The 26,614-nt window shown below is 43.7% G+C and overlaps 1 protein-coding gene across 2 annotated transcripts in view; it reads right to left on the bottom strand.

Moving 5' to 3' along the window:
- Positions 1 to 1,128: 1,128 nt before the first annotated feature.
- The window catches only part of ZC3H7B (zinc finger CCCH-type containing 7B), a 58,665-nt gene continuing 33,179 nt past the window's right edge, over positions 1,129 to 26,614 (bottom strand). For both annotated transcript variants that reach the window (XM_015419228.1, XM_015419227.1), the window contains exons 18-23: positions 15,179 to 15,312; positions 14,052 to 14,157; positions 10,282 to 10,390; positions 8,722 to 8,852; positions 7,494 to 7,657; positions 1,129 to 5,633 (exon numbers count right to left, since the gene is read on the bottom strand). In XM_015419228.1, coding sequence (XP_015274714.1) covers positions 5,441 to 5,633; positions 7,494 to 7,657; positions 8,722 to 8,852; positions 10,282 to 10,390; positions 14,052 to 14,157; positions 15,179 to 15,312 — 837 coding nt within the window. In that variant the 3' untranslated portion in view covers positions 1,129 to 5,440. The remainder of the gene's footprint in view (positions 5,634 to 7,493; positions 7,658 to 8,721; positions 8,853 to 10,281; positions 10,391 to 14,051; positions 14,158 to 15,178; positions 15,313 to 26,614) is intronic.

A 26,614-nucleotide genomic window follows, 5' to 3' on the forward strand; every position in this document is an offset into this window, starting at 1 on the left:
CCCCACACCAGCAGGGAAGGGTGGTAAAATATATATATATATATAATTTAATAAATAAATGTCTGAAAACAGCATGCCTGAGTAATAGAGTTCCTATAAAAATGCATAGCCAGCTTGGCACTTCGAACAAATTCTTCCTTCTATAGAAAGCAGGGAAACAGGACCATGTTTATCTCATGTTCTCCCTGCATTCAAGACTATTATCCTTAACTACTGGATATGACCCATATTTCTGGATATTCTTATTGGTACTTACATACCTATAGAGGAGTGCTTTTGGATGATGTCCTTATGCAGAAGTTTCCAAGGCTGAAGAGCTAGTTAAGCATAATAAACTGTACCTACACTACAGTGATGGCCTGACAACTGAGTCATATGAATAAACTCTGAACATGGTGGCCTCAGGCACTGTTGGTTTATGGATCATATGCTTACATTCTATAATAAGAACAGAAAACAAAAACATACTGCAGGCTACTTACACTGCATGGCCAGTACCCCTTACAACAGGAGGTATTTACATGCAAGTGACGTCCACAGCACATATGAATGAACAGCATCTCCTTTCTCTCCCTTACACACCGTATACATGACTGCATACAATTTATACCATGTAATCAGATGCAGTTCCAGCAGGCTTTCCATTGTCACTTTCTTCCCCACTCCCAATGCACACATCAGACACTATCTGAAGTAAATCCATCACACCTTTGGACTTCCAGCTTCATTTTCCCCAAGCATGATCCTCATATTAGTTACTAGATACGTCTGTACATTTAATGCTTCCGCACAGTGGCAAGACCTGGTTTTCAAAGCAATGACAAAACCAAAATAATTTTAGTGCATGGAAGTAGAAACAATCAAAAGCCATTTGATCAGGAGCAATGAATGAATGTATGTACAAGCTGCAAGAACAGCAACACCACAGCTATTGTGTGGCTGAGACCTGGAGTAGCAAAATGTTTAATTGGAAGTTCTATCCACTCTTGAGCCAGTTTAGTCCCCTTTGCTTACACTTCATAGCAGTCATCTGGATCTATCAAAATTGTTTGTATGAAAGACACAAGAGCCATCTTAGAGTTCTTACTGTAGAGAATACAGACACACAAACCACATGGAGAGGGTTTAAAGTGCACACTTTTATTTTCTATTACAAAGGCTAAAAGAAGCAAATCTGTCTTATTAAGAACAAGAAAGTTGTTAGAACATCTACATTATTACCTTGGATTCTAGACCTTGTGAAGGTACTATTAAATTCTTTGTAATAGTAAAGCGTGGTATTCTTAAAATATATTAATACAAAGACATTTTTGAAGGACTCTCCAACTTATTACAAGTCCAGCTTAGAAATAAAGCATCCCTCGTTGCTGGCTTTCTTCTGTATGCTTCAGTCGCCAAATTTCTTAAGGATGGCCTGGCTAACCAGCATCTCATTTGCATATATCCTTTCCTGGACTCTAAAGGCCTGGGAAAGGAGTCTGGCTTGCTTCTTTCCAGCATCTTATATGATGATTGAATTAATAACTTTCTTTCAGGTAAAGAAAGGGACATTGCCAAGACTGGTGTTTTTTTTGGAACATAGCTGCAGTATTAAAAAACAGAACAGTGACCCAATTTTGTTATTATTCTCAGATGTGTGTGCTTCCTGAAAACCTTTCTGTTATTGGTTTCATTCAGTTGCTCCGCAGTACTGGGGTTTTCTCAGCAATTACTGCAGAAGTGATAGTACCATGGATGCAGCAAGATGGAGTGGCAAAATGAAATAAGCTTATCTATCCCATGCAGACTTGGGTGGGGGGAGAGAAATCAGGAAGACAAAATGGAGCTTCCTGACCTTAGCAATGCCTCTTTCCCCCGCAATAAATTAAATAAAAGACTCTCTTCTAACAAACTCCTTATTAATTAGACTTCACCTACGGATTCAGGTTGACAGGCCTTTATGAAGAGTAAGTTCATTCTGATCAGAATAATGATCACCTCCTCAATGATCAAAAAAAACCCTAGTAGAAATATTCTTCCCTTCCCAACATCAGCTTTATATCAATGAGAGATGCTGTGTTCCCCAGCTAGAGTCCTTTTCCTTAACCCTCAACAAAAGATGCCTTCAATACCACATACATATATAATATTATATAGAGTGATATATTTAATACCTGTGTATATATGCTTTATGGAAGAGTTACATATATACACACTAAAACAAGTCTGGTGACAAGATACTGCAACACCACATATCAGGTTATCATACCAGGAAAAAAACCCCAAAAGTTGATTCTCATTGCAATGCCCCAGAATACGTGCTCCCCACCCACTGCCCTGCCTCCATTAAACCACATCCATTTCTCCCTGCATCAAATCGTATTGACCAGGGTAAGACGGGTCACAAAGCAGTTTTGAATTAAAGAGGAAAGGAAACACTGCCCACCCCATAATCTAAAATAAATTCACATATCATAAAGTAATGGCAGAGCATATACAGTTACATATCTAGATACAGATAGTTTAAGAATTTAAACATCCATTTCTTATATATGTTTTTCCAAACAGCTCAACCCCAAAAGCTAATGTCAGTCACTCTTGTTGATACTTTCCGAAGTAAGACCAACAGGTTGAAGGCATAATGGTTAAAGCAGGCAACAGGCAACTACTTGAAACGTCTGGTGTATAGGGAAGGGGATAATTTGGCTCATTTCACTGCAGTTGGATTCCTGTGGCTTTGCTTACTCTAATGTCGTATTAATTAACATTATTAAAATAGTAAGACAGGAGACAAGTACACACTCCCTTTTTATCAAAGCAAGGACAATGGAAAGCACCTAACATGATCTAAAAGGTCTCGTTTCAAATTCCAAAACAATCAACTCAACAGGATGGATATATGGTGCCTGCTTACATCAACGCAGCTCCCAAATGAAGTGTATGTGTGGATTCCACTGAATGGCAATATTCAGGGTATATTCCGCGACATAGTAAAAAAACAAAAAACACCCCTTTCCTCTCCTTAGAAGATTGTGAAGAAGCAGAGGAACACAATTTTTAATATCACAGAAATAAACCAAGGTAGCCATGTTTATACATGGAACCTCAGACTGATTTTATGATCTACAAAAGTTACGGTGCAAGGGTCAGGCATTTCCCGACACAAGCAGGACAGCGACAGGGCATCTGATCATCAGTGAAAAGCAGACGGGATGAAATACAAAAGGGAGCTTTCAGAAAGTCCTGACCCACTGACTTCCCCCCTCCCCTACTCATTCTATTTCCTATCTTCTCCACAATTATTTGGGTCTCTCCATATGAAGGAGTGGTGGTAGCCCATTTTATACTTTCATATCAACTCATCAGTGGAAGGGGGATACAAATAACTAAAATATCAATACATCTCAGTTGGAGAGATACGAAAAATGAATAGTATCTAACCAATACTGCAGATCCCTGAAAGATCTTTGAATGAAATCTCACCACTTAAATCCTACAGTGTCATACTTCGGCTTGCAGAACATAAATTTTATCTTAGCTGTTCTGTGGATGAAGCATTTACACTATACATAAATGCATCCCTTCCTAGAACTCGAGGAGGATCACACTAGCTCAGCTAGTCATGATGCTTAACAGAAACACTGAGCCTTTTAGCTTGCTAATGCATCTTCATTCAGAATGCGCTTCTTTTGGATCATCTACTCCCTTACCCACACTACACGTTGTCACCACTCAAAGAAGTGCCATGATGCTAGAACGACAAAGTTTTGCTTCCTACCATCCCTCACAGAATGATCACTCCACCAAAGGTTCCTATCACTTTGATTTTTTCAGACTTTACAGCCGAATCTTGAACAACTGGAAGTCCCATTGAGTTCATGGGGACTTCCTTCTTTGTAGGGATGCTTTTCATTATGGCTTCTGAATGTTCACTTCAGAGTCATATTAAATACCACTGATACATAAAAGGTCTTATTATCTTCCAGTCTGAGAAAGGGGACAGAAAGTTGATGTTCTTGTTAGTGGCTATTTTTAGGTATTAGATTGTTAGTTTTGCAAACATCACAGTTAAGTCATTTTTCTTCCCTTCCTTGAAATTTCTATTAAATTATACTAACTTTTAAGTTAGTTTTCTTTTCAGGAAACATTGTTTTTCTGTTATTTGTTGGTTTGGTTCTACTCCTTGTTCAGTTCTACTTTTGATTTCAAATGAGGTTACATTTCTCATAATCTGGTGCTGGGTTATTATGTGACAAAATAAAGTTCCAGGCCTTGTTACCCTTAGCACTGGATTTAATCAAATGCTGTTTTCTCAGGGGCAAATCTTCTAGCCTAAACTTCTGCATGGTAATTTTAAATCCCTTTAAATGATTTCTGCCCATTTCCACTATCAACATGTTTGGGCTTGGGCACACAAATTGTGTCCAAGTAATCAAGTGCATACTTTTACGCACAGAGGGCATCATTGAAGGTGGAAGGCACAGACCTTTCATAATGACTGAACAGCCCCCCCCCCAAGGCTCCAAGCCCCTATCATTCACTTTTCTTAAGCCAAGTTTGTGCACCCTAGCATAATGGTAAGAGCATCTTGATTTTAAGTGGCTTCTTCTTTGTGTTTGTGTCATAGGGAGAGATCTCCCAAGCTATGCTTAAACCAAACAATAACCTGCTTTAATTCAACAAACCATTATTGATTTACTTTTTGCATAATATACAGTATGTAATTTGGAAAAAAACTCAACCACTGCCTCTGCCAAATACAACACACTAGCTACACAAAGGCCAGGATAGGAATCCAGTATCCTCCCTCACTTGATAGGGAATGGACAACATTGATGCTGGAAGAGAAGGAGAATTTCTCTCACTGTAATCTACGGACTACCAGAGTCATTTTCAAAGTTTGAAAACCACACTGATTTATAAGACCTCATTGGTATTTTAACTGTTTTTTTCTTTTCAGAAACTATTTACACAGCGATTGGGTGCCTGTGAAGATGAGGGACACCCCTCCCCCAAATAAAATCCCACTTCCTCTTCAATTGTCCAGTGGTTCTTCTATGCTTGTTTCCATGACACTGCAATATCCCAACAAAACTAGGCAGTCCATAGTAAGGATTCAGGATGGAGAGATTCAGAATGAAAAATCTCTCCCCCACCCTCTTCCTCTCATATACATCACTGCAAACAATATTTTTAAGGAGGGGAAAAATAAAGAGACTAGTGGTGGCAGATGGGGGGGGGGAATTAAAAGGAAAAATGTAGAAAACAACAACATTCTAAGAGCATGATGCTCACTGGCTATAGATGAATCAATTTATAATTCCATGGAACCCACGAAATTGTCTTGATTATTTTACAACAGAAGTAAGGTTCTTGTGGAACAGTTGTTAGCCTCTCTGTCACTGCCCTGCTCCCTCCCTCCTCAGCTCTGTAAATCTGCCTGTTCTTCCTCCCCCAGTGGTTATATGCTATCCCGCAACAGAAAGTTGTATTTGCCAAAGTCGTCATCTCTGGGGCACAGCAGCATATCCTTGCGGGCTTTGGCCAGCTTCTGCTTCATTACTTCCCTCCGGTCCAGCCACTCTGTCAACTCATCCTGGCCATGAGCAAAGCGACATTTCTCCCCTTCAGGGCAGGATTTTGTCTTCTGGAATCTGCCAGGAGGACAACACATGGCTTAAAAGGACTACAGATTAAACAATCTCTTTCTGCTATCTGTTCAATTCTGCTGCATTTGGAGACAGAGAACTATAAACTCAGAATGCTTAGGGATTTTTCACTAGATGCCAGGGCAAGGGGAAAAACAGATTTCTTTTTAGTACAACAACCCAGGCCGTTTATCAGTACATAATAGCTTCAGACATGGAACAGCAATATGCAGCCAATGATGCAACTGATTCTAAACTAACAACCTGAAAATAACCAATCCCAATTTTTAATTAAAGTTTAAAATGACACAAAATACAATTTATCAGAACTCTTCTTTATGCTTGATGTTCAAACAAGCAAGCGGTGGAAGGGAGAGAAAGAGATGTTGTTGGGCAAAATGGAAAAGCCTCTAACAGTGCAATTCTAAGCAGGAGAATTATACCTTTCTAAGTCCAGTGAAGTCAATGGTTAGTTCATGGAAGGGAGCAACTCTGCTCAGGATCACACTGGCAGTCTACAAGTCTTTCATAGTCTTCGAATGGACTAGAGGAGGCTTATACTGATCCTGATGCAAAAAGATCTCAGGCAGCAGCAAAGGGGCAGCGGCTACCTACCCTTCCTTGGAAAACGTTAGTACCTGCAAATAACTGTTGCTGTTTGGCTTTCTTTTCCTAATAGACCATCATGGGATCCTCCATTTTTTAATTTCAGTAATACTACCTGAAGATTTTGAGACATGCAGAAGTGCTAGACCTTAACGAATGCACTGTAGTATCTTCAGGGGTCGTTTCGTAGAAAAAGAGCTAGGGGAACTCATTAGCATAACTCATTAGCATATGCCACACCCCCTGACAGCACCGGAAGTGTGTCATAAGGCCACACCCCCTGACATCTCCAGAAGTGTGTCATAAGGCCACACACCCCGTCCTGGCTGCCGCCGCCGGCTTTGCAGCTCCACTGCCGAGCCCCATGAGGGGCCCGGCGGTGGACCTGCAAGGCCGGCGGGAGTGCTAGGAAGCCCCGCGAAGGCCCTCCCTGGCCCCAGGCAGGCAGGGGTGGGGAGAGGCAGGGAGGAAGCAACTTACCCTCCCTCTTCTCCTGCCTCCTCCTGGCTGAATGAGGGCCGGAAGCGGGGCGGCCGGAAGCAGGGGGCGGGGCTTCGTCATGTGCCCCGCCCCCCGTACCTCACCCGGGGGAACTGCGATCCCCCGCGATCCCCCCGAAATGACCTCTGAGTATCTTAAGGTGGATACAAGTGATAAAAGACTTCTGTCCTTCCATAACAGATCTCCCTGAAGAGTAATGCCTTTCAAAAGCACTTTGTTCTTCCAAGAGAATTACAGAAACAAAAGACATTTTCACGGATGGCTGGGGTTCCCCTCGTACTTCCCATCTAAGGATGCTTCTGGACACTGCCTCCAGTAGTGAGAGGAAAAACACCTCCTAAAAGGACAGACTAAGCAGCACATGGGTTGCTGCTGGTGCCAAACATACCAAACCTACTAGAAATCAGCACTGGGGGTGGGATCACCACGCATGAACTGCCTAGTGCCTTAATTCAGCACATCTAACATCCGTAAAACCCCTTTTCTAGGAAACACCTTAAGGTCACCTAAAGAGATTCTGCTTTTGGTTTGTACTTTCACTTTTATTATTTTAGTGACGTGAAAGGTTGAACACAAGGGCACTGGAATCAAGAACTCTGTCTTAGTGATTACCACCAATAACTGTTTTAGGGCTTTAAACTTTCCTCCTACTCCAAACATCCCATTAAATCTGGAGCTACCTAGCTTGACCACATCTCAAGTACTCCTTTCTCATCCGTAACCACCACGAGAAAGGGAGAGCTTTGCGTGCTGCTGTACCTTTCACAAAGCCGGAACTCGCCCATGGGGAAGCGGTAGTTCCAGCAGCTGGAGTCACTGTCAGATGTGAAGACTTTCTCCTTATGCTTTTCTGACTGGATGTGCTGCTGCCATTGCTTCTTGCTGTTGCTGTTCTTCCCACAGAGCCAGCAGTGGTAACCCATCTGGCAGTCAGAGAACAACATGTGGCCATTTCTGTTACTTCACCTGGCTCCACTGTCCCAACTTCTCTTAAAGATAAATTAGAAAAGCTTTTCCCTCCTAATGCTTACATAAAAATTTACTGTAATGTCCTATTTGTTTCGACTCGCGTTTATAACCAACCTCTTTTACGGCCCCATTTTCCAAAATGACTGACAGTGAGTTTGGCTCTTTGGGAAGGACAAGAGCCTAAAGGGATAAGGCTGAACGGGAAAAAGGACACGTACACTTGCTTGGAGTCCATCTGCATCCAGCTCTTCAAGACAGCATACTTTCCCATTCCCTCACAGAGCAACATAATCAGGATCTATGTTCTTACTTTATAATCAGAGTCACATATGGCCTGTTGGAAAGGCCCAACATGGTTTCCAACAGCAACTTGACTCTCAAACATTGCCCCACACAGCTCAGCTCAACTCCTGTAGAACAAGAGCTGAAATGAATGTGGGACGACCTCCCTCCACGTGAGCCTCTCAGAAGGTAACTGAAGAAAACATCACCTTGGAGGGGAAAGCGTCATCTGAAAGCAAGGAAGGCTCCATGCACCCTGAACAACAGAACTGGCCTAGCCTCATAACATATCCTTAGGACTGCTTCATACATTTGTGTTTCTTGCTACAGAGAAACCACTTCTGCATAAGAAATAACATAATTCATAATGTGAGCCAGCTTAGTGCAGTGGGTCTGGGATTAGGCGGGAGAGATCCAGGTTCAAATCTTTGCTTAGTCATGAACTTCACTGGTGACCTCTGGTCAGTTATTACCCCCTCAGTCTCACAGGGATGGGAGAACTATATAAGATGCCCTGCATGCCTTAGATTAGAGGAAGGGTGGGGTAAATAATATGAAAGATAGCTAAGACATGTGTGCATATGTGCTGGGAAATCAGCCATTTAGGACTTCTCAGCCAAATATAAGAAGTGAAACCCCCATCTCACTCCAAAGAGAGTGTTATAGGTTTTCCTGAAAGGCCAGGGATGAGAAAACAGGAAAGAGGAAGAAGAATCAGGAGAGAGAGAGATGGTACCATGTCAGCATAGTCAGTGGGCATCTGAATTTGCTTCTCTCCTTCCCTTGATGTTAGCGGTGTCCCCTCATCCGGTTTCCCAGGGTTGTGTTTTTTCAGCCACATGTCATAGGTCTGCTGCATATCCAAAACTGCAAGAAATAACAAGTTTGATTAATCAGAGAGTGTCCTTCCCATCACTCTAAAACCACTACCCCTCTAAAGGAGAAAGCTTTGCAGAAACTCTGCTCCCCGTTGAAAAAAGTGTTTAGCAGTCCTGGACTATGTGCAGGTTTGCCTAACAGGAGAAGGTATTTCTCCTCCATCCCTATCAGGTTTTTGTTTCAGACAGGCTTTTAAAAACATCTGTTTCGAGTGCCCAGCACGTTCACTCAGTCAAATGTTTGTTTTTAAAAAGTCAACTTAAATTAAAAAAAAAAAACCTGAAACAATGCTCTGAGAAGTAAGGAAGGGGGAGGATAATGGTTTCGTGACTGCCAATAAGCATTAGGTTGGAAATGGGAACAAAAGTTGTTCCCAAGCTCAACTCTGCTTTGTAGTTTGCACATCTGGCCAACAGGAGTTCAGTGCAGATCCACAGAAGGCTCACCACCAGAGGTATGCATGGCTGTATGCAGCTTTTGCTAGTCTTGCGGTCAATTTCCCATCAAGTACACTAGGATTCAAATGGCCAGAGGATAACTCAAGAGTTCTGAATGACAAAAATAGGCATTTTCACCCAACCATGAAGAAAAGCCAGATAGACGAGTTAGAAGAGGCCATCACTCTGTTCCTTTCAGGTCCCCATCTCTGATGCCACCGATCACACTTTGCCTGCCCAACCTCCTTACTTTTGGCAATGGGTAAAATGGATGTCTGCCTTTCTAAACCAGGCTGGCAATTCAAGAGAAGCTGAATTTTAAAGAACTGCCCAACAGTGTTTCAGTCATGCACATGGTCATGTGATGCTCAGCATGGATTATCAGGATGATATAACAGGAGGTCTGTGTTTGATGCCTTGGACTGGAACAGCTGGATCAGATCACATGGAAGCCAGGTGCGAGATGCAAGTGAAGCCTGGGCACAGCACAGGGAGCAAGGTGGTGTTTCACTGGCAGAAAAGCAGACAGATGCATGTCTGCATAAGATTTGGGCCACAGTGTCACAGCCCATGCTAGCTCCACATCACAGCTAATTTCCTACAAACCCCCAGTTGTAAATTTGAAGCCAGCCTCATAAACATTACACTTCCACTGACTCCCTGTCCCCTGAGTGATTTCCACCACCCCCTTCCCAGAATTAACCATGCTCTCACATTACGCAGGCACTGACACAAACCATAACTAATGCAGACCAGGTTCCTTTGGAATCCTCATTCGACTCACAGTTTTTCTTTCTGACTGAAGAGGGATATATCCCTGGCATGCAGTGGTCCACATGTGAAGGAGGCTTTTGAAGGGGAGCAGGATCTTCAGCACAGACTTTGGAAACTGACTCTCAGTTTGCAACCTGTGGTATGCAGGGGGCTACCGTTATGTCTCCAAGGGGCCTCCTCCAGTTTCCCCTGCTCCTCTCACTCACTTTTATTTTCTTTCATGAAGGTCCACATGTCTCTCTCCTCAGGACTGTGAGCAAAGGAGCAGTTTCCAACATACTGGCACTTCCTGCCATTTTGGGCATGGATACATAGCTGTAAAGAGACAGAAAGCACATCACAAACTTCAACACCCCCCGCCCCGCCCCTCTGCACTAGTGAGGAATGAGGGGGGGAAAGGCCATATCAACCAAATTAATTCATGCTTTTAATTAGGAGCAAACAGAAAATTGCATACAGTGGCACTTCAGCAGCTGCAGCTTCCAGATTTATCCCTTCAGTCTGACGGATGATGGTGCCCTTGAGGAGCTTTGAGACTCTTTAAGAGACCGAACAGTGGCCTTCCCCAGAATATTTTCAGAATATATTTGTGTTCTGCCTCTTCCTCTCTTCTACCTCCAAACACCTCCTATAGGAATTCTTCCATGTGCTCTCAGATGAGACACTGCTCCAAACACATTGTTTATCCACTGTTATACTTACTTACTTCATGGTTCTCCTCTCCTCCATTTTACTGTCACAACAACCCTGTGAAGTAGGTTAGGCTAATGTGTGTGACTGGCCCAAGGTCCCCCCAGCAAGCTTCCACAGCAGAGTGGGGATTCAAACCTGGATCTCCCAAATCCTAGTCCTACACTAAAATCAGTAACCACACTATGAGATAAAGTGCAGGGCCTTTTCAACAGTGGCCCCCTCCTCATGGAATTCTCTCCCCAAGAAGCTCAACAAGGCATCTCTATTTTTAATTTGAAGAAACAAGTAGGAATCGAAGCTGAGATCTAGTAATGTCATTCAGCGCTGACATGCTGTGTCTAATGTTTGAAATATTTTAATTTTATTTTTGTTAAGGTGTTAAATGTGGTTTTTGTTGTAAGCCATCTTGAGGTTTGTTGTAAGCCATCTCAAGGGTTCTTTGGAGCCATATGACAAGAATTAAATCTCAAAATCAAACTGAATAACAATGCACTGGAGGCTCACAAAGGTTATTTAGCTGCCACTGCAGTAGATAAGAAGGTTTCTACGCAGACTGCTGTGAAATTATTCCTGTAATTTCTGCTGTTCCTGTACTTTCTAGCAAATTCTCAAGCTTCTTGAGATTAGTGGCTGTGGCATTTCCAGGTAAAGGCTTTTTGGACATCAGGCACATCGGATCCATGCAAGCTACACAGGAAGAACTGTGCCAGAGGGTTGTGCAGGCACTAGCAGGACCAGTGGGAATGGCGTAGTCCAAAACAGCAGCTATTATACAGAACTCTACATAAATTGCTGCCTGTGTTTCTCAACCCATTTTCTCCTTTATCTCCAGTTTAACACTGCAGCACTAAACCAGACAGCTAAACAGGATCTTTCCCTTTTCCTAATTTCTGAGCACATTTCCCGTTCCAAGGGGAAACAGACTGATCTGGTCCTTCAGTTTTCTATCTCCAAGCCCTTGCACATGCTGCTAAAATGCCCAAGGCTTTCTTCTCCCTCTCAGGAATTGCAGAGAATTCCAGCATGCATAGCTCATTCACATTTTAACCCATCCATTTCCCAAGGTCAAGCATACATGGTTCTTTCATTTTATTTCCACAACAACCCTGTGAGGCAGAGACAGAGACCTTCATGGATGAGTGGGGACCTGAATGTCCCCCACCCTAGTCTAATGCTGTGAGCACTGCTCCTCTGTCTCTCTGGTTATATCAAGATCTGGCTCAGTAAACTGAGAATGCCTCACACGGCTCCAGTCTGCTGCTTTTCACACAACAGAGAAAAAGCAGGTCCTGGACCCAGACCCACCTGTTGACCTAGCTGCCTTCTGCCTCAGCAAGAAATTATTCTGAGCCAGATCCCTTCTCTCAGGCTGGAAGTGGAGACCAACCTATGTCCAGTTCCTTCCATTTTATAAGTGGCTTAGATTTTGCAAAGCCAGCTTTGGCTTAGCTGATGGCTTGAATCCAGCCTCACACGGCAGTGACCCCAGTTTACTACTAGAGGAGAGATGGGGCCTCCAGCTTCATTGCAGCTTCAAGCCCGTTCCCATGGTGGACTGGCACATACCCTCAAGATCCCAAGACCAAGAAGGCATTCCACGCATGTGCTGCCCCAAGTCCCCACAAGAGGACATCTAAAGAAGGCACTTCTACGAATGACCATAAGGACATCAGGCTGTCCAAAAAAAAAGTTCCCTAAGCTGCTTATCATTTTGACAGTGGAAAGAAAGTAATATTGTATATGGCACTCAAGGAAAAACCCTAGAAGGTCAGACCTGGTAAAAGGCTTCAAGATCCAAACTTCGTAACACGGGCACTCCTAACACATTTAAGAACTCCCTCAATTAACTCCCATAATTCATTAGCAATAAAGGTCAGCATCTGGGAGGCAGGCATTAATATAGACAGGATGCAAGAGAAGCATTAAAGAGACACTTCTCTTGTCAAGACACAATGTTGCCCCTTTCACAGTCCCTCTTCAACCCTCCTTGCATTCTAAAATCTTGGAATCTAAGAACTGAAGAGGTTTTGTTTTTAAAGGCCACACCCTGAGGCTGCATCTCAATTGCCCATCTACAGCTGAAATAATTCATGTGTAATAGGAGAAGACTCTCCAAAGCAACCTCTCCCCCCTACCCTTACTCACTCACACAGGCAAACAGAAGATGTTGGCTTTGGGCTCAAAGGAAGCAGGCAGACATTCAGATTAGAAACAGATTTAATGAACGCTTCCCAAAACACTGGCCATCCTCTCAATAGTCAACAAAAAGACACAGCAGGGAAACGCTCCACCTCCTTGTAGCAACAGTGGGCGAAAAACAATATTTGCCTTCACTGCAGTACATGAAATCTGCTCTTTACAAAACATGCTGCAATAAAGCTTCTCCAAAAGAAGCTTTTGACCCATGGGGAGTGTAGGAAACCTGAAGCATGAATGTGTATAGATGTGTGTGAAGATGCGCGTGCTCACACACATACATCATTGGCTCGTTGTTCATGCTTAAGTCCTCTCCCTCTTCCCTCAGGAAATGAGATAACTAAAAAGGGTGTATCGTTCTTTTTCTTCTCTGAATGAAAAGCTGTTTTAAATACATCCTTCAATTTTTTTCTAAAATTGCTGGAAGCATCAGAAACCTGAAGCGTCATTATACTGAATCAGACTCTTGGTCCCTCTAGGTCAGTCTTGTCACTCAGACTGGCAGCGGCTCTCCAGGGTCTCAGGCGGAGGTCTTTCACATCACCAGTTGCCTGGTCCTTTTAACTGGAGGTGCTGAGGATTGAACTAGGGAGCTTCTGCATGCAAAGCAGGTGGTCTTCCACTGAGTCACAGCCCCTCAGATTTGCAGGCCTGCTGCATCTCTTTTGGAGGTAAATAAACTTTGGAGTATCACAAGCTTCTCTCTACCTCCTGCCCAAATTACATGAGAGACTGATTCAGGTGAAATGCTACAGCTGATTCCCATATTTACAGCCAGCAAGTTTTTCACACAACTGAGGCATTAATCAAAGACCAATCTGCACCAGCAATTTCAGTATGCAACAAGTCATCTCAATATTGTGCAACTAACTAATCTTGGTTTACAGCTAGTTTCTCTTCTCCCTCTAAAACCTCAGTTTATTTAATTAATTTATACCCCACCTTTCTCCCCAAAGCAGCTTACATTAGTCTCCTCTCCCCATGTTATCACTATGCTGTTGACAGACTACCACCTACTTCACCACAGCCTTCTTGCTGCTCAGGTATAAAAGGCAAGGTCAGCACAATCCAAAACCAAACTACCTACATCATACTGCTGTGGGAAATTGCGGATAGAAGGCAGCGGTCGGACAGACACCCACTTCTTCTTTGCTTTGGACATCACTAGCAGGACGCGGCGTTCCTTGGTCCAACTGCATGATGGGGAGGAAACATATCATAAAGAATGGATGGGGAAGACATGATGAAAAGAGTCTGTCAATTACAAAGGAGCACGTATAGTCAGTTAATTAATTTTAGCAGAGTCCGGCTTTCACAACTACTAACAAGAGTTTTGAGTCAGGAACTCAAGAGTTCTGCATGGGAAAAACACTTCTACCATCAGTGTAAGCTATACAAAGTTGCAGAAGGACATAAGAAAAAAGTCTTATTCAGGCAGACCAACTATCTGTCTAGCCCTGCATCTTCAAAAGCAGCCAGGTCCATATGCATTACGACAATAATCCCCCAACAGTATGCATATTATATCAGCTTGCCATGAAAGGGACTGAAGAGTGCCTTGGAAAAGTAAGATTTAGGATGGATGCACCCCTTCCATCTGTGGTCCTCAGAGCAAAGAGGTCATGTGCTGCTCTGATCCCTGCCGATATATGAACAGTGACTTCCTACTGAAAACAGAGGGAGAGAGGGAGGGAGGGAGGGAGGGGGGGAGGACGTTCCAGGATTCCCTAATGAAGCCTGTATGCCAGTGGCAAGCGTGGGGGAATCCCCAAGGCATAATCATTGCTCAGAAAGCACAGCAGGCCAAGTGGGCAAAGGAGAGGGCAGGATCTGGGGCGACAACATTAGCTGAGATGTCTTTTCATTGCTCTGGAAGCTGCTTGGGTGGGGGATTTATACATATTACACATTTATATATATCTTTTGGAATGTAAACAGGGCTGCAATCTTAATCCAGGGGAGAAAAAAGAAAACCTGTGCCCCAGTAACCGTAGCTTGTGGAACACTGCATTAGAAGGAGACTGGCACAGCCTCTGCCTGTCATTTGTGGATTCCCTCACTCTCATCTTTTCACCCAGGGTCCTCCTAATATGCCTGGCACCGCCTCCACCAACAGTAACCCATACTGGTACAATCCACTAAAACTGAACTCCCAACAGTTATTTTAATACCGAGTACTACGTAACAGATGGTAAAATAGGTAAGGGTGCCTACCAGTGGCGTGCTTTGGCACTACAGTACTTGAGATCCTTGTCTGGTTCCACCACCTGCCCATTTCTCCAACACTGGCCACAAACAAATTTCATCTGGAGGTCAAATGTGTTTGATGTGGGAGTCCTGGTAGAAGCCTGACATTGGGAAGAGTGGAGAAACAAAGACACTGAGAATGAATTGAGAATGCATGCCAAGATCGGGAGAGCTAGGTTTACTAAGACAATACATCCTCCTCCACAGGTATACTATTTTATGAGGACAGCAGAATAATAACGTGTAACAAATGCATACAACGGAGTAAGAGTGGACAGCGATAATGCTTGTTGCCAGTTTCCAGGCTGACATTACCATTCTACCCAAGTACAAAGAAGCAGGTAATCACATCTACGAGAGGTTAAAAAGAAAGCTCCACTATAACATACGTGCTAACTATACGGATTCTGCTTCACACTGAGCAACTGATGAAATATCTGCTTCCATTTCCTAGGACAACTGGATGTGTTAAACAAGGAGAGGTTGAAATGACAGGACATAAGCTGCAAAGCAAAAGCAGTCTTTGTGATTCTACTACTCAACTTACCATTGTGCCATTACAAGTGATAAAAGGATCTCAATTTCATTTGCTGCTGCTCCAGCAAGACATTTAAGCCACATCTATGATCCTTGGCATGGCATACCTTGGGTCCATTCAATCTATTATGCCACTGTACCCAACACCACAGTTGTCTAATGAAGACAGAAAACCTAATACAAAATGCCTCTTTTGAGGGTAATGTTTTCTTGGATCCCAGCCTTACACTTCTATGCACTCATGTACAGAGTCACAAGAAAGCACGTGAATATGTGGGAGCAACAAAGTGGATCTGAGTAAACAAGTCCCAAGAGGAAAGTAAGAGAGATCCAAACCTGGAGATCGTCTCTCTCAAACCAATCACTTCACCATGGATTTATTTATACTCCAGTACAGCTTAACTCTGTACTACACTTGCCATTTGAGGAAATGGCATGCTCTTTGATCTGGGTAGAAACTCACTGTATTGACCACAGTACTGTTTTTTTGCCTGAAATAACCTATGGTCTGAGCAGATGAAGGAAAAGAGCCTAATTATTCCAATACTCTTTGTGTGAACACTGAACTTGTGAAAGGGAAGAAAAATCAAGAGTATGAGCCACATTGGTATTTCTAGGAACACAAACTTGGAGGGGAAATGAAGATCAGAAAAAGCAAACAATTATGGGCTAAACAGGATGTGATTCTGGGAGTTCCACAAATAGAAGCTCTCCCCCCCCCCCCCATTTTAAAGAGCAGGCACAGAGCCCAATTCAAACTGTGTGAAACAAGGTGTGGGGGGGAAGTCATGCCACACAGCTTCTTAAGGCACTGGTAGTGGGCAAAGCAGGGGAGACTCCGTGGTCAGAGTACCAGACTGGGGTTTTAAACAAAGAACAAAGATTTTATCGACTATTTACAAGTAACAGGATTTTACACACAAAAAGGCATTTTAAATCAAACACAGAAAGGAAAACACCACCGGGCACAAATAAAGTAAGACAAAACACAGTTCCTCTGTCCTTGAACTGATCCCTATACTTATTTTCCCTCGGGATGAGGTTCAGTTACCAACCTGCAGCCTGGCCTCCTGCCTTCTACAGGTAGTTCTGGATCCCTCCGAGGATCCCTTCCCACTGCTGCCTTCCCTGATCCCCAAGGCCTCTCTCTGCCTGTGGGCAATCTGCAGCAAGAGCCTCCTAGCCTCTCTGAGGGTTGCAGGATGACTCCCCCCTCCCAGGCTGGCTGGAGCATTTATATCTTCTAATTCCACCCCCTGGCTTTCCCACACTTTTTGGCCATAGAGGCATCTGGGATTTGTAGGCCTACCCTGGAGTTTTGTCCTACTTCCCAGGGTGGGTGGCCATTTTAACTAAACTAAGCAACCTAAACTAAAGCAAACACAAGATGAAGTCTATTCTGTCACATCCAACAAGCCAACCCTACAGCACAATATCATTTTCCAATCTAAACATTTTCAAAAGTGTATAAACTCCCAAAATTGCCAAAAGGAGTCAAAATAATTTTCTCCAAGACAATTAGGAGGCTTGAAAATGATGCAAAAACATAGGTTAATAATAAACTATAATTTCTCATCTAATAATTCCAGCAGCAGCAAACACCAGGCTCCCATCCAACAATCAATACTAGCCATTTAAAAGAGCCAACTGCCAAAAAATGTTATATAAAATAAATATGTAAAACTTTGATTAGATTCTGCAATGGCTTTAGAACAATTAATCTACTATTAATGTATGAAGCAGTATTGTTTGGATTTATTGGCATGACAATTGATACCATCAATATTTCTTTTCATATCCAAGAAGTTCTGAGAAAGGGGTTGCAAGTGCATGCTGCAGGCACCAACAGGGCTCTGTGAAGTGTGAAAGATGGACTTCCCTGCCTGGGAGGGGTGAGGCCAGTGCCAGTCATATGTGCTTGCTCTGTTCAAGCCAAGGAGGAGAGAAGGAATGGAAGGGACTTGGGAGAGCTTGCTTGCCTGGTCTATTTGCCCCAGCTGGCCCCCCACCTGCACTCTCCCACTAAATAAAGTGCAGCACGTACCACTACTGACCTGACCCTTGAGCTGGGGAAGGCTGTGCAGCTGGTTGTTGACTCTGGGCTGCTGGCTCTGGAGTCTGTACTCTGAATAGTGACACCAGGGACCTAGAAGGGGCAGGGCTTGTCAGTCCAACCCCTCTCATCAGGGCTGGCCTCAAGGCAATTGGAGCAATTTGGCCAAATTGGGCCCCGCGGGTCGCTCCAAAGGGGCCGCACTAGGGCAATCTAGATGGATTTTACTTATATCTCTAAGATTCTGCAGACTTTGGCCGTGAACTGGGGCCCCACAAAAATTTTTCCAGTTGGGCCCTAGAGTTTCAAATTGGACCCCACTGGCTGGCCCTGAGTCTCATAGTTGCTGGGCCCGAGTTGCCCTGCCCTCGCATGAAGTCTTGGGTTTGCAATTTTGGGAGAGGGGAGACTGCCTGCTGGGGGGGGGGGGCAGGGCTGTGGAGGCACCCTAGATTTAGAGGCCCTAGGCTTCAGCCTACTTAGCCTATACATAAATCCGGCACTGCTGGGAACTATGCACAGACCTCCTGGTTCATGTCTAGTTTGGCCCTTAGAGAGAGGGCCGGAGAAGTGTTCATCACAGTTTTGAGGGAGTCAAAATCCTCATTTGCACTATTTAAAAGGGTCAGGAACGTATGAAATCGCTCTGAAAGTGTCTCCTGCATTGAAAGCTGCTTTCAAGCAAACAGAAAAAACTACCCTGTCTTGCGCAGGCAAGCCTTCAGAGTACTTTAATCAGGTCACCGGAGCACACCAAAGTCTCTTTCACCAACTTATCGTCCTTGCTGGCTGCCGCCTTTCATGCCTTTCACAAATTGATGTCAGAGGCCAAGGGGATCTCCCTAGAGAACAGGTTCCTGCCTGTTACTTTATGCATAACCTTACAGAAGAGCTAGAATATTACAATGTGACTTGATATCGTGGAAATGGATGGACACAACTATACAGTGTTTGTGGGAGGTGCTTCTAGATGGCTTACTTATGCCCTGAAGCAGTACACAAAGCACCCACAAGACAAACAGAGACTATGGAAATCTCCAGGATGGTAACTGCTGTACAAATGGTAAAATAGCGTAAAACCAGAATAGCGCACTCAAAGAGTAAAGATTAAAAGAAACATCTGCAATGCCAGACACATCCTACTGTGCTAATTTGCCACAGCAGAAGCTGCTGCCTGCCTCAGTTTCAGCATCCATAAGAGATTTTCTTCAACCAAATAAATCGACTTAAGACCCTGCAGTAAACGGTATGTGTCCCTTAGATATCTGCCTAACAATGTCCTACCTTCAGTTCTTACTAAGGGCGTGCAAGGAACCATACAGTTGCCTGAGAGTCCAGCACATGTTACTATTTTAAATGTTAGGTAGCGAGGCAGTTCTGTCAGACAGCCCCTCTCTGTGGTATGACAAAGATGAAATTGCCTTAGGGACTAGAGGCTGGTACATAAGAAGATCATGCCGATTAGAGCCTGGAAAAGCTTCTTCTGCCTGCCCGACATCAGCAACTCCAGGTGGCTTGTTCGAGAACATCAGGCAAGCACAAACTGAATAGGTTTTCTGAGGTGAGTTGCCAAAGGCCCTGCATATGTACACCCCCTTGCCAAATAAATCCATGTTCACAGAGGGGAAAAGAATTGCAGTGAGCTGCCAAAAGCGCCTACTCACACATGACTGTATTTGCAAGGACAAGACACACATACCTGACAGATTGCTAATAAGTCAATGTTACATAGAAATCAAGGCTTCTCCTAAGCATCCAGTGGATTAAACTAAACCCAAAAAGCTTCAGGTAACAGCAGCACCCATTGTTATGGGGCCAACTTTACAAAATAAAGCTGGCAACTAAATCACACCAACCCACACGATTAAAAGCTTTGCCACAGCAATGCTGGGATTTGTTATTCCAAATAAGGCAACTGGCAAGCTACATGGAAAAAGGTGGGAGGGCAGGATAAGTCAGATGTGACTTTGATGCAGAAAAGCATTCTTTTCTTGCAAGCTTCCAAAGGGGGGGGGGGGGGGGGGGGGGAGTGAAACCAACCTGCAGCCAACTATGCCCCTGCCAGTCACAGTTATTCACATACAACTATTTGCAAAAAACAAGGAACTGAGCCTAGAACTGCAGCATTGGCTGTTGGACGGAAGCCAGACAAATTGAAGAACCATGTTTATCCAGAAGGGAATATATTCAGACATTACAAAATTAGCCCAGGCAGTTTACATTTAAGCATTGGATGGCAAATATGAGATAACAAGTGGGAGACTAGTGGGAGACTAGCTAAGACTTGGAGGGGGGACATCTCATTTCCCCCTTCCCTATTATTTCCTCATTCCCTTCGCAGACAGCCCCCATTATCTTCTCCGCCTTGTTTCCTTCTCTCCTTCCCACCTGCCAGCCTACCTACATTTTCCCACCCCTGTGTTCAGCATTTTCTCCTTTATTCCCCCACCAGCATCTGCCAGCCCAGCAGCAGAGCTGGGGAGCCTGCAAAGACTAACATAGTATCCATAGACGTGGCCATGTTGAGAATTGGATGCATCGATTTTGCAGCTTCCTCCTCACACTATTTCCTTCCTCCTGGCAATTCCCTTTCCTCACCTCTCCCTGCTTCTCTCATTCCTTCCCACCCACAAACCATCCTTTTATCTGCCTCCCATCTTCCGCTATATTTAGTTTTATTTACTTCACTTCTACCCCAATTTTCTCCATAATGGGGACCAAAACAGCTTACATCACTGATCCTTCCTCCATTTTATCTGCACAACACCCTTGAGAGGTAGGTTAGGTTAATAATGTGCAACTGGAGCATCCATGACAGGGTAGGAAATCAAACCTGGGTGTCCCAGTTCATAGTCTGAAACTCTAACCACTACACAACAACACAGCTTTCATGGGGTGACTGCTGTTGAACAGTTGCAAGTAGACAGGTCTGCAAGAGTCACACAAGTTGCATGGTGTTAAGTTGCCTAGTGGTTGCAGCCTGGCCTAGCCCCAATGAGCCCTCCCTCCAAGGCCAAAACAGTCCTTGAAAGGGCCTTACCCTCTCTCGCTTGGCCTTTTAATGACAGAAATCAAGGCTTGAAGGCTGGCAATACTGTTACTGTTTCCTAACCATTTTCACAGTGGCCACTGAGAGGGTATTTGCTTTTTAAAGTTGCAGGCACCGCTTCTATTATTGGGGGGGGGTGTTAACCCAGATTCATTTTTAAATTCTGACTTTTCTGCAAACCTAGGGCTTTTGCAGGTTTGTAGAATGATCTGTCTTGTCTGTTCATGGCTCCAGTCACTGCATTCAAGTATCCATAGATCTGGCCATGTTGAGAATTAGGTATATTGATTTTGAATCTTTTTGAAACAAGCAAAGAAAGCCACTGTCCTGCTCTATTTTGTCATTTTCCCATGTAGAATTCTTTACACAGGTCAAGGAGCTTAAGAAGGAACAGAACGTGGCACCCACTGATTGTGGGGACCCTGGACCATCCTACTGATGAGACACAGAGATTCATTCTGGAAATTCATTTACTAGGGGGAGTTATTTAGCTGGAAGCACAGCTGAATGAACATGATACCAGACTGGAGAAAAAGAAAAGCAAAAATAAACTTCTCTACACACCCTCAGAACACTAAAGCTTTTAAACTATCTTCTGTGCTCTCAGCTTTATACTGTACAGCAGCAGTTCTAGCTTCTTATTAAGAGAAGAGAAACTTACATACCCCATTAATTCTCCCTGTGCTGCATAAATTCAGGAGGGCAATTTTATAAAGGGAACTGGGTTGTAGTTTTAACATAAAAACATAAGAAAAGCCAATATTGGATTGGGCCAATGGCCCATCCAGTCCAACACTCTGTCACACAGTGGCCAAAAATACCAGGTGCCATCAGGAGGTCTAGCAGTGGGGCCAGGACATTAGAAGCCCTCCCACTGTTGCCCCCCCCAGCACCAAGAATACAGAGCATCACTTGCCCCAGCCTGAGATTTCCTATCTATACCTTGTGGCTAATAGCCACCGCTGGACTTCTGCTCCATATGCTTACCTAATTCAATCTTGAAGCCATCCATGCTTGTAGCCGCCACCACCTCCTGTGGCAGTGAATTCCATGTGTTAATCACTCTTTGGGTGAAGAAGTACTTCCTTTTATCTATTCTAACCCGACTGCTCAGCAATTTCATGGAGTGCCCAAAAGTTCTTGCATTGTGAGAAAGGGAGAAAAATACTTCTTTCTCAACCTGCTCTATCCCATGCATAATATTATAAACCTCAATCACGTCACCCCTCAGCCGTCGTTTCTCGAAGCTAAAGAGATTCAGGAGGGCATTTTTATAAAGGGAACTGGGTTGTTGTTTTAATGCCTATAAAATATTTTGTACAGTTTATTAAAAAAATGTTTATTGAATGTCCTATGTCATTTATTACATTGTTCTCTAATTTTGTAATTTAGCTTTACTGCTTTGTTAATTGTATTATATTAGTTTTTACTGCATGTACTATGCCATTTATCACATTGTTCTCCAATTTTGTAATTTAGCTTTATTGCATTGTTAATTGTATTATATTAGTTTTTACTTCTATAATCTGCCTCGAGTCTCAAGAAGAAAGGCGGACTAGAAATGAAATAAATAAAGTCAACCCCACCAGCTAAAAAAACCTGAACCAACATTTGGGAATCACCATTTTAGACAAGACGTTGGTCTTGTGACTGAAATGATCAGGCCAAATTATCAACAGCATTTAAACAGCACAGGATGGGGAGCCTACCATATCTTTCACTTTTTTTTCTGTTCCGTGAGCAAGTCATAATTTAGACTAGGATACAATTGGATATATTGTGGGATGCAGTGTCCTACAATAACCCTAAAGCAGCTGACAGCCAATATGATGTAGTACACAGAATGTCAAACACAGATTGGTGACTGAAAGTGCCACAAGTCACAGCTAACTTATGGCGACCCCGTGTGGTTTTCAAGGCAAGAGCCATTCAGAGATGGTTTGTCATTGCCTGCCCCTGCACAGCAACTCTACACTTCCCTCAGTGGTCTCCCATCCAAGTACTAACCAGGGTTGACCCTGCTTAGCTTCTGAGATCAGACGAGACTGGCCTAACCTGGACCACCTAGGTCAGGGCTGGACACCAATTAGGGAAACCTAATCTCCCCTCAGTCAGATACCCCCGTCCTCTATCATTTATTGTTCTAGCTCTTATAATCCATTAAAAAAAGGTAAGAGGCTTTGACAAAACCTTGCAAGCCAAAGACCTACACAAAAGAACAGCATGATGGTCTTAAAAACATGGGGCAGCAACATGCAGCAATTAACAGCCTCAACTATGACCTGTACAAGGCCAGTTCAAATCTCATTTCAGCCACTACTGGTGGCCTTACACCAGCCATCATCTCTGAATTTCAGCAGAGGATATCTGAGACGGAGTGAGAGGAAAAACTATTTCACACAAAAAAAACTATTTTAAAAATATCAGTGCCCTTCAGCACACTTAGCTACACGACACCCAAAAGGTTTACCCAATGACAAGTGAAAACAACTCCATCTTCTCTGATAATCTTCTCTGAAAAAGGAGTGACAGAGAAAATCTGGATCACCCAGGGCCTCTTTCTCCCTCTCCCCAAGAATGCCCTCTCCACTCTGAACTAGACCTGGGAGGTACTCCCAAGTGTGGCCTCACAAGCGACATGAGTGTCCCTATGCCTTCCTAGAAGCACATGCTCTCTCACAGCATGGTTAAGAGCTGCAGACTCTAATCTGGAGAACTGGGTCTGATCCCCCACTCCTCCACATGAAGCCTGCTGGGTGACCTTGGGCCAGTCACAGTTCTCTCAGAACTCTCTCAGCCTCACCTACCTCACAAGGTGCCTGTTGTGGGGAGAGGAAAGGAAAGATGATTGAAAGTCACTTTGAGACTCGTTAGGGAAAAGAAAAATGGGGTATAAAAAACCCAGGTTGCTTACCTGTAACTGATGATCTTCGAGTGGTCCTCTGTGGAATACCACACATGGGTTGAGTGCCTGCGCCCAACCTCACTGGAGAAACTTCCAGAGCTTGCCTCAGAATCGTTCTGGCGGGCTCTCTTTCCGATCTGCGGAGCAGGCACACACTGCGCATGCCTGGAGTGGGGAAAACAGCCACCTCCCACTCAGTTCCTTCAACCACTACTGGTAAGTCTCAATGAAACTAAGGTAAGTGATCTAGAGATGCCAGCAGTTGGGAGGGCTGGGTGGGATTGTGGTACTGCACAGAGGACCACTCGAAGATCATCAGTTACAGGTAAGCAACCTGTTTATCTTCATCGTGGTCTCTGTGCAGTCCCACACATGGGTGATTACAAGAGCTGAACCAGGTAGAGGAGGGAGCTGGCAGCTGAAAGAAAAACAAAACAGATAAGAAAGTAATTGCAGTCTCAATATACAGGTCCTACCTGAGAATGGTGAAGACTCACGCAGAGAGAGACTGCAGCACTGCCTGGACGAAAGCAGCATCCCATCAAGCCCAAACATCTAATGCATACTGGGACACAAAGGTCAAGGATGGGGACCACGTGGCAGCTGTACAGACATCTTCTAATAGGTTATCAGCCAGGAAAGCCGTTGATGTTGACACCGCTCTGGTGGAGTGAGCAGTAACACAGGTAGGGCTGCTTTGCGAGTTCATAGCAAAGCATGATGGTCAACTTCACCCACTTTGACAGTCTTTGGGAAGAAATACTATGCCCCTTGTGCAGTGCGCCATAGGCAATAAAAAGTCATTTTGATTTTCAGAAGGGCTGAGTGTGATGGAGATAAAAGGAGAGAGCCTGGCGCACATCCAGTGAGTGTAGTGCTCTCTGAGGCTCATCAGCAGGGTTTTAAAAGAAGACCGGGAGCATCGAGGACTTTGAAAGATGAAAGGCGGAGACAACCTTGGGAAGGAAAGTTGGGTCTGGCTGTAGAACAACTTTATCTCTATGGAAAATTGTATAGGGAGCATCAGCCCTAAAGGCAGCTAGTTCTCCAACTCGGTGAGCTGTGGTAATCGCCAGCAGAAACTCTGTCTTCCGGGAAGCCAGTCGGAGATCTGAAAAAGCCAAAAGTTTGAATAGATGACCCATCAATTGGGCAAGGACCAGGGAAAGGGATGGCACAAGTGCAGAAGAACTTTCAAAAAGGACTTAGTAAGACGGTGGGAAAAAACAGAGGATCCCTTTATCAGGGAATGGTAGGCCAAAATAGCTACAAGGTGAACTTTCAAGGAAGAGTAGGTTAGCCCAGAATCCTTCAAGGAGACAATATATGAAAATATATCAGACAACGATGCTTTGGAAGGATCAAAAGACATTAAAAAGGCATAGGTTGTAAAACAGGCCCACTTTGCACAGTAAGTTCAATGAGTGGATGGTTTCCAAGCATTCAGTAGTATCTCAGCCACGGCAGGAGGAAAGGTTATTGATGAATCTTCCAAGCTGTGAGTTCGAAAGAAGCAGGATCGTGATGTAGAACCCGACCTCGATCCCAAGAGAGGAGGTCCAAGTTTGGGGAAAGGTGCAGAAAGACTCACCAAGACAGCCAGAGTAGGTGTGGAAACCATGCCTGACGAGTGTGATCACAATGCAGGTGGTGAAGTCCATCACAGTTTTGTGTAGCACCCTGAGAATGACTGGAAACGGAGGGAAGAAGTAGAATAGGCAACCCGTCCATCTGTGTAGAAAAGCATCCCCTAGAAACTAATGGGATAGACGACCCTGAGCAAAGTAAAGGGAGCATCGAGCATTGTCCGACATCGCAAAGCCAGCGATCTTCGGCTGGCTGAAGGCTCAAAAAATTACATTCAGGTATTTCGGATGAAGGGACCACTCAGTTTCCTGTGCAGCAGAGCAACTGAAGAGATCTGTTGAGGATCCTGGGAATAAGAACAGCAGATAAGGAGACTGCATGGAGAAGGCACCACGGCCAAAGACTGACAGCTAGGTGACAAAGTTGAGCCAAAGTGGTCCTGACCTGTTTGTTTATACAGAATACAGTGGCTACGTTGTCTGAAGCCCCCTGAACAGTCTTGCCCAAGATGGTGGGTAGAAATGATTCCAGAGCTCAATGCACAGCTATGAGCTCCAAGCAATTTTTTTTAAGTACCCGAGAATACACTTTTATTGTTTTTTACATTATATACTACAAACATACATACAGACAACACCCAACTACCCCCAACAACATATAACAAGAGACTTTTATCACTTCTTCTGCTTATTAAATTTCTAAATTCATTATCTATTTTACTAAGCTTATCTTTTCTGCGTTCTCAAATTACTACATTTATCTATCAGTTGCGTTTACATTATACCAATCATAAAATCTCTTCCAAGTTTTTTGAAAAGTCCGTTCTGTGCCGGCTCTCATCTCAAGTGTCAGTTTGTCATTTTCCGCCGTTTCAAATAGTTTGTTCACGTACTTTTGTTTTGTTGGTATTTCCATTGTTTCCCAATATTTGGCATATACTATCCTTGCAGCTGTCGACACATGAACTATCAAATACCTATCTGCTATAGCAAAGTCTTTCAGAAATATATTCAAGAACAGTATCTCTGGAGTAAACGGGATATTAGTTCTTGTTATTTTTTCCATTATCTCATAAATCCATCTCCAATACCCCTTTGTAGCATCACATAGCCACCACATGTGATAAAAAGAGCCAATCTTATTTTTACATTTCCAGCATTTATCAGAACAGTTACTATTTTGTTTAGCTAATCTAACTGGTGTAATATACCATCTATAAAACATCTTATACATGTTCTCTTTATATGACACAGCATTAGTTAATTTTATATT

Source organism: Gekko japonicus, unplaced genomic scaffold (assembly GCF_001447785.1).
Source record: "Gekko japonicus isolate JY-2015 unplaced genomic scaffold, Gekko_japonicus_V1.1 scaffold37, whole genome shotgun sequence".
NCBI classification, from domain to species: domain Eukaryota; kingdom Metazoa; phylum Chordata; class Lepidosauria; order Squamata; family Gekkonidae; genus Gekko; species Gekko japonicus.